This window comes from Pipistrellus hanaki (genome assembly GCF_964339955.1).
Source record: "Pipistrellus hanaki genome assembly, chromosome: 6".
Lineage (NCBI taxonomy): Eukaryota > Metazoa > Chordata > Mammalia > Chiroptera > Vespertilionidae > Pipistrellus > Pipistrellus hanaki.
Genome location: NC_140508.1, coordinates 13,884,805 through 13,895,835, shown reverse-complemented (window position 1 = coordinate 13,895,835; position 11,031 = coordinate 13,884,805). Strand labels below are relative to the sequence as shown.

At 47.8% G+C, this 11,031-nt stretch overlaps 1 protein-coding gene across 1 annotated transcript in view; it reads right to left on the bottom strand.

Moving 5' to 3' along the window:
- Positions 1-6,666: 6,666 nt before the first annotated feature.
- PEDS1 (plasmanylethanolamine desaturase 1) overlaps positions 6,667-11,031 on the bottom strand; it is a 28,908-nt gene continuing 24,543 nt past the window's right edge. Inside the window, exon 6 of the mRNA XM_084887128.1 lies at positions 6,667-10,136. Coding sequence (XP_084743254.1) covers positions 10,015-10,136 — 122 coding nt within the window. The 3' untranslated portion in view covers positions 6,667-10,014. The remainder of the gene's footprint in view (positions 10,137-11,031) is intronic.

The following is an 11,031-nucleotide window of genomic DNA, read 5'->3' as shown; positions in this document are numbered from 1 at the left end:
CACATCATAACAGGCAATCAAACTCCTGGTGGGTCAAACTCCCGAGGGGACACTTTGCATATTAGGTGTGTGTGTGTGTGTGTGTGTGTATGGCCCAGTGCATGAATTCATGCAATGAGTGGGGGCCAGCCAGCCTGGCAAGGGGGAGGAGACATAGGCAGTTGGCTGGCTTGCCTGTTGGTTGAACTCCTGGTCGAGAGGACAACTTGCATATTAGCCTTTTATTATATAGGACTAGAGACTCGAAATTTGTGCATGGGGTGTGTGTGTGTGTGTGTCCCTCAGCCCAGCCTGCACCCTCTCCAATATGGGACCCCTTGAGGGATGTCCAACTGCCCGTTTAGGCCCAATCCTACTGGATTGCTGGCTTTCAACTGCCTGCCTTGCTGATTGCCCCTAACTGCTTCTGCCTGCTAGCCTGATCACCCTATAACCACTCCCCTGCCAGCCTGATTGATGCCTAACTGGTCCCTTGCCAGCCTGATTGTCCCTAACTGCCCTCCCCTGCAGGCCTGGTTCCCCCCAACTGCTCTCCCCTGAAGGCCTGGGTTCCCCCCAATTGCCCTTCCCTGCAGGCCTGTTCATCCCAAACTGCCCTCCCTTGTAGGCCTGGTCCCTCCCAACTGCTTTCCCCTGCTGGCCATCTTGTGGCTGTCATCTTTGACCACATGGGGGCAGCCATCTTGTGTGTTGGAGTGACAGTCAATTTGCATATTACTCTTTTATTAGATAGGATAGAGGCCTGGTGCACAAGTGGGTGCTGGCTGGTTTGCCCTGAAGGGTGTCTGGATCAGGGTGGGGGTTCCCATGGGGAATGGTGCAGCCTGAGCGAGGGGCCTGTGCTGGTTTGCAGGCCTGCCACACCTCCCCGTGACCCAAGCATAGGCCAGGGCTGGTTGGAAGCAAGTATCTGGGAATTTATTTATCTTCTCTAATTGAAACTTTGTAGCCTTAAGAAGAGGCCAGGGCAGGCAGGAAGCTTGGCTTCCTCCATTGCTGTGGGCAACCCAAGCCTCCTGTTTGCTCCAGCTCCATGGCTGCTGCCATCTTGGTTGTGTTAATTTGTGCACTTGCTCCTGATTGGCTGGTGGGCGTGGCTTGTGGGCATGGCAGAGATATGGTCAATTTGCATGTTTCTCTTTTATTAGATAGGATATATAATACATTGAGTGGCCAGATTATTATGCGTTCAGAGATCATAATAATCTGGCCACTCAGTATATAATTCCATGTATCACATGATTCAGGTTTACCTTGAGGAGAGGAGAAAATATTTGCCCTGGATTTTGGGTCTCTCTAAAGCACCAGGTAGCAAGGGGGAAGCATTTGGGCTCCTAACGTGGACTCAACTCTTCAGTGTCATTTTCTGGGTTGGGGTCCTCCTTCACTACTCTCTTTGCTGTATGACTTTAGGCAAGAGACCGGAACCTCTCCTGGTATTAGTTTCCCCTTCTGAAAAGGATTAACCTAACCTCATAGGGTAGCTATGGAGATAAAATGCTTTGATAAAACCCTTTGGCATAAGGGGAGGAGGAGATACTAGAAGAACTGACATTTACCATTATATATCAAGCTTTTAATCCTCACAACTGAATGCTCCAACTCCTAGGAATACAGTATCCCCATTTTAGAGATGAGGACACTGAATCTTCAAGTTATCAGATGGAGAATCAAGGATCAAAACACAGCTTATCCATGATGCTCAAAAATATTTACTTGCATAGGTCTCTTGGTTTTTATAGGGAATTTCTGGCAAACAAAATTGACACTAAAGCATATTCCTATGCAAAGCACCTTGCCAGGAGAAATAGGTTAAGCAGGATGGCCTTGGGGCATACTTGTTATTGTAGTCCAATGGTGGCACAGAGCCTGCTGGGAGTTGTAGTCCCCCTTGCTTACACTCAAAGAGGCTTTGCCCCCTCAACATAGGTCACAGCCAATCCCCAGTGCACAATTCTTCTAGGGTGCCTAAGCCAGGTCTTAGCTCTCAGGCAGTAGCTTCAGTTGATAAGAATAAGAGAATCCAGAGTATCAGATTGTTGGAAAGATTAAAATAGTTGATAGAACTAAAAAATTTAGAAAAGGGCTTGGTGCAGAGTGAATGTTATGTAAGTACTAGAGGCCCGGTGCACGGAATTCGTGCACGAGTATGGTCCCTAGGCCTGGCCTGTGATCAGGGCCATCTTCCCTGGCTGCTGACAGCTGGCCCTGCCCCCCATCACCACCCACTCCCAGTTCCCCATTTGCCATTGGGTGATCAGAGCCTGCCAGCTAGGCGGAGGGACCAAGAGGTTGGCTGTTCCATCCACTCGCCAGCTCCGCCCCCTGTCACGGGTCACTCTCTGTGTGCGGGGTGACCGATGGGGTGGGGAACCTTGGCCTGGTGCGACCTGCGTATGTCACCACCCACCCTGGTTCCCCACTCCCCATTGGATGATCAGAGCCTGTCTGCCAGGGGAAGGGGCTGAGAGGTTGGCCGGCAATTCCTGCATTGAGTGTCTGCCTCCTGGTGGTCAGTGTGTGTCATAGCAACTGGTTGTTCTACCGTTTGGTCAGTTTGCATATTACCCTTTTATTATATAGGACTAATAACCTGGTGCACGAAACTCGTGCACATTAAAAGGGACTAATTAGAGGACATATTTTAATATTATTATTTGCCCTTTCTCTATAATAGAAGTGTCAGAAATGAAAGAAAATTAGTAAAATGTATATGAAAATAACATAAATTTATTGCCTGCGGGGACACACAGCGTCAAGTTTTGCCAGCGCCTTGAGACTCAGAGTCAAGTCCTGAGTGTGGTATTGGCTGCCTCCTCCCTCCTGTCAGAGTCTGGGCCAGTGCCCACAGGGATGCAGGCAGCATCAAGTCCAGCTGGTGCTGCCAGACCCAGCCAAGTCCCCACCCACCCGCGTGCACCTTGCCAGCATTGAACCAGATCCGCCGGTGCCCGCAGGGACGCAGCGTCAAGCCCCCGCTGGCCCCTACAGGACTCCCTTGAGTCCTGGAGTCCCACCCTGTGGGGCTGATGCCAGGAGGGACTCCCCTGAGTCCCGCCTCTCAGCTGGCGCTGCAGGTCTCCCCTGATGCATCTCCTGGTCAAGTTCCTGCCGGTGCCCGCAGGGACACAGCGTCCAGTCCCTGCCCATCCATATGTGCCTCGCTGTGCACACAGCCCTGTCCACACAGCCTCCTGATGGGTCACTACAGCGTGAGGGCGTCGTGACCACAGGCTTTTTATAATATAGGATTAGCTGCCATTTTTATTTAACATGTTAAGCTCCTAGTCAGTCACCGGTGACTGACGCTATACTTTCTGCCCAGAAGACAAAACAGGCGGGGCGCTTAACGTGTTTAACCTCAGTGATTCTTGAAAAATAGCTATTATCATCTCCATTTTTCAGATGAGGAAAAATGAGGCTCAGAGGAGTTGGATGGCTTTCCGGAGTCACACAACAAGGAAGGAGCGAAGTCAGATGTGGAATCCAGTTCTCTTAATCCTGGGGCACCTGTCTCTGTGGTGGGAGAGCTGGATGGTACCTGGGAGGCGTTAAGCAACACGTGCAGCTGGGTTGAATTGAGTGAAGAATCTGCAGAGGTGTGCTGGACAGCACTGACCGTCAGTTGTCCAGTCACCACGTCCTTCCTGCTCTCAGAAGCTGGGTTTCGTTTAGGAGGCCAGAAGGTCCAGGGTCTGGGTGTGAGTCAATCCAGTACTGGGTACTGCTCTTTTCTTTCTTTCTTTTTTTTCCTTTTTTTAAAAATATATTTTATTGATTTTTTTACAGAGAGGAAGGGAGAGAGATAGAGAGCTAGAAACGCCGATGAGAGAGAAACATCGACCAGCTGCCTCCTGCACACCCCCTACGGATATGCCTGCAACCAATGTACATGCCCTGGACCGGAATCGAACCCGGGACCTTTAAACTGGTTTTGGCGGCACTGCTCTTTCCTTTTGCCATTGATGGATCCGGTGGTGTGCCTGTGACCTCATTTTTTCTATTCAATGAGTTGGGGAGAGGGCATGTTTGGGAACTTTTACTCACCTGATACAGCCTTTTGTGCCCCCTTTCCTCCTTCCTGTAATATGAGGCTGTGATGTTTGGGGCTGTGATAATTATGATGAAACCATGAGGCCCAACCCTGAGGCCAAAAAGCTGACATATCGAAGACGCCAGCACAGAAAGATGACAAGAGCTGGAACTTGGATGCTATAGTTGAGCTGCTGAACAAACCCTGGGGCTTCTTAGGACAGGAGGTCAGTGTTTTTATTGCATACGTTGCTCTAAAAGGTAAGTTTTTGTTGTGTATGGCCAAAGTATGCCTAATGGATACAGGAAGTTGGCACAGTGCTCCAGTCAAGAGACATAGAGACATGGACTGCTCCACAGCACCCCTTCCACAACACTGTTCTCAGCAAGGTGGGGGATGTTTGGGCAGTTTTGGGATCTCTGGGATGTGAAAGGCATGAAGTTGTTTTTTTTTTTGTTTTTTTTTTTTGTTTGTTTTTGTGTGTGTGTGTGTGTGTGTGTGTGTGTGTGCGCGCGCCTCAGCCATGAAACAGCTCTGGCCACCAAGACAGGCATCAAGCTAGGATGAACTAAAGACTGTACATCTGCTTTTACCCTGATTGATATAAGAACACCACCACCAATCCGGTGTCTCCTTGCCCATTGCTAGGGGGTGGCATGAATAGTTTTAAAAAGTGTACTCAAAATGTGAAAAATGCAATATTCTTTACAAAACCTACAGTATTATCTTTTAGTTCTTAAACTCTAATGTGCACACAGATCACTAGGAATCTTCTTAAAATGCAGATTCTGGTGCCATGGGGGTGGAGGTAGGAGTGTTGAGATTCTGTAGTTCTAACCAGCTCCCAGGGGATGCAGTGCTGGCCCATAGACCACACTTTGAGTAGCAAAGTTTTTGATGACATTATATGAATTTGTTTATATTTCCAACTTAAATACTTTTACATTGATTTTAGAGAGTGAGGAAGAAGGAGAGAGAGAGAAACATTGACCCTGCACACCCCCTACCAGGGTTTAGGCCCGCAATCTGGGCAAATACCCTGACTGGGAATCGAACATGCAACCCTTTGGTGCAAGGAATGATACTCAGTCACCTGAGCCACACCAGCCAGGGCTATATTTCCAATTTATAGTTAAGAAAAAAAATATCTCAACCTTATGCTATAGCTTTTATAGTATAAACTACAGAAAATAAAGCTGATGAATTGTTGACAGGAATTGTCATGGGCACCTAGAAAGCAGAGAGTAGAATACTTGGGGAGGTGTCTGTGGTTGATGGGGTGTGTGACACATTTGCTAGTGTCATTTTATGGCACATACATCGAGTTAGGTCCTCTTGGGGTGTGTCTGAAGTGTAGCATTAATATACTTTATTTACTGTTTGATGTAGTTGTTAAAAATATACAACCAGAGAGGGACTGGAGTGGATGGGAAGGGGGACATGGTACAGTTCATTCCCTCCTCTATCGCTGGGCATCTGGGTTATTTCCATTGGATCCCTCCTATACAATTTGTTTCTGTAATGTCAAAATTTTTGTATCATTATCACCTGTTACTTTTGTGGTTGGGGAAAAATAAATAAAAACCAGGGGTCTTGAGTGGGGTGGGGTGGGGGGGAAACAAAAAGGATAAAGTTCCTAAATTTACAAAGCACCCTTGCAACTCATTAAGAAAAAAAGGTAACCCCCCCAAAAAAGATGATAATCATACAAACATTTTTGGAGCATTTACTATATTCCAGGAACAAAGTGTTTTGGTTGTATTAATTCATTTAATCTTCACAACTGTCCTATGAGATAGGTATCCTTATTATCCCATCTTACAGAGCAGGAAACTGAGACATGGAAAGGTTAAGTAACTTGCACAAACTTACAAGCTTTGAACCCCAAGCTCTTAACCACCACTACCCTGCCTCCCAAGAAAAATAGGACAAGCACAGAGTAAGGAAATGGGAGAAGATACCCAGTCTCACTCAACATACTGTATTTCAGTGATTCTAAAATGCAAATATTTACATCCAAACATCTGTGAAATCAGGATGCATCTTACAATCAATGAGATCTTAGATTCAATGAAATACAGTAAGAGAAATGCAAATTAAAACCACCTATCAGATTGGCAAAGAACAAAACACTCGATAACACACTGTGTTGGCAAGGGTGTGGGAAAACGGGCACTCTTCAAAGTTGTGAGAGTTTAAATGGGCATGGCTGCAGTGGAAGGCAGTGTGGCACAAGCTATCAAAATGTCACCCACGAACACCCTTCACCCAACCATTTCTTAGGATTGACCGCTCAGGTCTACTGACCCTTATGAGCAAATACTTCAGTTCTCCCATGCACATTATAAGAGGCAGCTGATCGATGACTCTCTCTCATCGATGTTTCTAACTCTCTATCCCTCTCTCTTCCTCTCTGTGAAAAATCAAGAAAATATATTAAAAAACAAAACAAAACACAAAAGAGATGGGTTATAGTTGGGTGCAGGTACCCTGCCCAGACCCCTTTAAGAAGTGAGCACAGAGAAGGATGCACGACCTACAGTTGAGCTGGAAATCCCTGTTTTCCTGCACTGCCACCTGCCTCCCTCCACCACCAGATAGCAGCACAATTCCACTGAAGTCGGGGTCAGAAGTCAACTCACACATACGTTTTATTTTGCTCAAGTTTGTTTTTAAAAAAATGGAACCAGCATTTAAAAAAATCTGGGTTTGCAGCTCCTTTTTATTTAACTTTAAAAATATTTTTACTTGAATTCATTGGGGGTGACATTGGTTAATAAAATTATATAGGTCTCAGGTATACAATTCTACAGTACATCATCTGTATATCGTATTGTGTATTTACCACCCCAAGCCCAGTTCCTCTGAGTAGCAGCTGCCCTTTGGGGCCTGCTGTCTGCAGGCTATCCAGGTTCTCAGTGTCAGCTGCTGCTTCTCATCCTGCGCTGTTGCTGTTTTCTCATGGGGGACACGTGTGTCACCGGACACCTCCCTCCTCCCCTCCCTCTCTCCACTTGGGCTGAAGGCAGGTGTTAGAGCACATGGCTCTGGGTCAGATCAGGGCTGATTCCAGCCCTACCATCTACCAGTTTTGAGTATGTTACCTGACCTCATTGCCTCAGTTTCCCCATTTGCAAATGGGGCTGGATGTATTCCCCTTTCAGAGCTGCAGGGACTGCCTGATGGGACCCAATGCAGAGAGCTCTCCACAGACAGGCACATAAGTTCTCAGTAGGTGCCCTGTTCTCTTAGGCACTTGTTTGCAACACCAGGAATTGAACGGTGACCTCCTGGTTCATAGGTCGACGCTCTACCACTGAGCCATGCCTGCTAGGCCTCCTTCTGGTTTTGAACACATTTTTGAATTCAAGAGCACGAAACCAGTCTGAGCATGAGGCCTGGCTCTGCCTCACCAGCTGTGGGCAAGTCACTTCACCTCTCTGGACTCAGGTTGTTTTTTTGCTGGCTCAGGAGAACTAACACACGTTGGTAGGGCCTGGAAAATCTCTCCAGCAGGCCTGGGAGTGGGAAACCAACACCTGCAGTGCCAAGATTGATTTTCTGGTCCCTCCAAAGGGTTTGGCTGTCGGCCCATCCCACCGTGGATTTCTTTGACGACACCTTTTCTTTTGGGAGCCATCCCTCTCCTCACATCCTGTGGCTTGGAAAATGTTGATTCTGTCTCTGCAATTCCAGGTGAACATGTTTCAGACCTGGCCAATCAGAACACCTCTCCACCAGTCCACGCCCTCCCTCCCCCAAGGTGATTGGTTCAGAAATAGACACATGACCCCATCCAGGCCAATGAGAACCTGCCCTGGGGCTTTTGCTGCAACTACTGGGAAAGGAGACTTCCCACTGAGATTGCTGAGCTGGTCCAATGTCAACTCAGGGAAAAAGAAGAACTAGTCAGAGACCAGGTTCTGATGAGTCATGTGAGCCCCTGAGTCCTGCCAAACTATTAAGTTCACTTGTGAACTTTTCAGTTATATGAACTTATAAAATTATTTTTGATTAAGTTTTTGTAACTTATGAGTTGATGAATTTTAAAACCCTTTCCTTTTATGGTCCCTTCAGACAATCACAAATCAAAAATCAACTGAGAGCCAAACTTTAAGGAAATTAAAGTTATGGGTCACAATTTTTAAAAAGTGCTTTATCTGTGACTGCTCTAAGAGTCTTTTGTCATTTCTCTGCCATCAACAGGCTTTTTCTTCTAGTAGTGTAGAAATTCTCTAGCCCAGACTAGATATTGACTGTAATGTGTGTAGTGTTCACTACTGAACCCCAGTGCCTAGCACATAGGAAATGCCTTATAATTTGTTCAATGAATGAACAAGATACTCATTTGTCTGAAATGTCCAGTGTCTCCCCACTTGTCTCAGCCTAAGAGGTTCTTTTCTAACCTCATCTTCCACCTTCCCTCTGCTCACTTCAGTCCAATCACACCGTCTCTTAAAAACTCCAAGTTGTTCCTGCCTCAGGACCTTTGCACTTGCTGTCCAGTCGAGAGGCCTCTTTCCCCGATTCTTTCCTCAGCTGGCTCCATACCCTCCTTTAGATCTCAGCTCAAATGTCACCTCCTCAGACAGGCCCCCTCCCAGACCACACTGCCAAACAGCCCCACTCTGCTTTCTCTGTGCTGTTTGATTTTCTTTACAAATCAACATCTGAATGCCCATGTGAAATTATTTGTTTATTGTCCCTCTGCCCAGGAGGTCTTCTCCATTAGGATACGTCCTTTCCTGGTTATGTTCACTCTGTGCCCCAGGGTCCAGGTCAGAGCCTGGCACACACTAGATGCCAGTAAACATTTGCTGAAGGAATTAGATAGTGGATAGAAGGATCAGCCTCAATACTCTATCATCATGATCTCCTGCAAGAGGACCATTCCTTACCAAATCATGAGTCCCCTCCAAGTGTTGGAAGGGGATATCAACATTAATTCACTGTCTCAGGTGACAGAGCCCCCATCCTGAGCCCGGGGTTGTGGGGGAGAAGACTGGGGAGCTAGGAATAGGCTAGGGGTGGGGCGCCCTTCCCCCGGCCAACCAGGAAACAGGAGGCAGCCCAGGTTAAGTAGACTCTTGCTGCTTTGTTATAAATATATTATGTACATCCAAAACATGACATTAAAATATCACTCCGTGTTACAGAAAAGATATTAAGGCTTTCTATTTGTACATTAGACAAGCAAGCACCTTAAAAAAAAAAAAAGCCCACTCTTCCTTCTGACATACCCCTGGCCAGAGGGGGTACCGTGTCCCCTTCCAAACGATCCAGACCCAGCACGGGGGCTGGGCCCTGGGAAGTCATCCTTCTTTCACGTGGAAACGTCAGCTCTGGCTGGAATCACGTGGGCAGATGGAGGAGGGGAAGGGAGGACGGTCCAGACGTGGGCAGGGGTTCTGGCTTCTTCTGGCCACTGCCTTCAGACCCTTGCTGTACCTTGCTATCCTTACACAGACAGGCTGGGCTGGGACTGTCCACCAAGGCCCTTAGGGCCAGTCTGCAGGGCTATGGCAGGGCACTGCTCCAGGGACACTCAGGTGTGCCTCGGGGCTCCTACACCACTGGGAGAAGACAAGGAGGGACAGGTAGGAGGATTAGTGGCCCTAACGCCAGCCACACGGAAGGGCTGCCCGGTGGGGCTGGGGGCGGTCAGAGTGTGGAGAGTGAGGGAACTTCCCCTCTACCCAAGGGGCTCCTTTTTCTGCAGCCAGGCTTGGCAGGCAGGGCAGCTCAGGTAGTTAAGGAGGGGGCCAAGGAAAGGAAACGGGAGAAAAAAAAGAAAGGAAATGAAAAAAATCAGTGGCTCAAGTATTCTGTGTCACAAAGGGTGGGCTGGGGGTGCCCAGGCCCAGCTCAGGAGGCGTCCTCTCCGCATGGAGGGGCCAGCACGAGGAAGGCTGATGTTTGGCAGATGGCTTCGGTTTGGGGAGCCCAAGGAAGGTTGGCAATGAGATGGCAGGCCGGAGGAGTTACTTGATCTTCTGGGCCCATTTCATGTCATCCGCCCGAGGCTTCTCGCCCGTCAGGCCCTGGATAAGGTCCTCTAGGCGTCTCCAGAAGCCCATCTTCTCCAGAGGGTAGTTGAGCCAACCTGCAGTGGAACAGGGCACAAGGGGTTGAATGGGGGAGGAGCAGCTGAGGGAATAGAGAGAGAGAGAGCCGGTCCTACCTGAGGCAGGAGCAATAGGGAGTGAGTTGGCAGGAGGGAGGGGACAAGGACTGATCAAGGAGTCTAGGAACAGGGGCCTCTCACCAATGGGCTCAGAGGGGCTCCAACATGCCCTCAGACCCTCATTCATTCACTTTCTTACTGAGCACTTACTCTATGCTGAGCAGTGGCAGCGTTCCTTATCACTTGGCTCAAAGGCCAGCTCTCCCAGGAAGCTTTCCCTGACCACAGCTTAAACCACACCCCAGGCCTGTGGTGCCCCTCTTTTATTTCTTTACAGCCTTCCTGATCATGTAACTAAGCTCATTAATTCAGCACTTCCATGTTTTTGCAGGACCTCATGTTTTCTTCACTGTTCATACCCAGTGCTAAGAATGGTATTCTACAACATAATAGGTGCTCAATTCATATTTCTCGTAATTTTATTTCATATCTGCATTACAGTCTCCCAACCAAACAAGGTAGACACTATTATCAAGTCCCCTTTTCTACATGAGAAAATGGAGACTTAGAGGGGAGTTTTCCAATCAGTAGCAGGCCAAACCAAGATTGACTCCAAGATTGGCTAAGCGGTTAACTGAACTCCTAAACAGCCTAAATTCTATCCTCTCTACCTTCTCTCAAAGAGTATGGCATGCAAAAAAATATTTTTTTGTGGCTCTCAGTTCTGCCTCCAGAAAAACAAAACAATCCTTCTCCCAAGACCCCACAGCTTATCGAGCACTTTGCATCTGCCACCTTGCCATTCACACCCAGCCTTGAAAAGGTGGCACGTGAAGGAAGTGCCTGCAGACCCATTTTGTAGATGAAAAACATA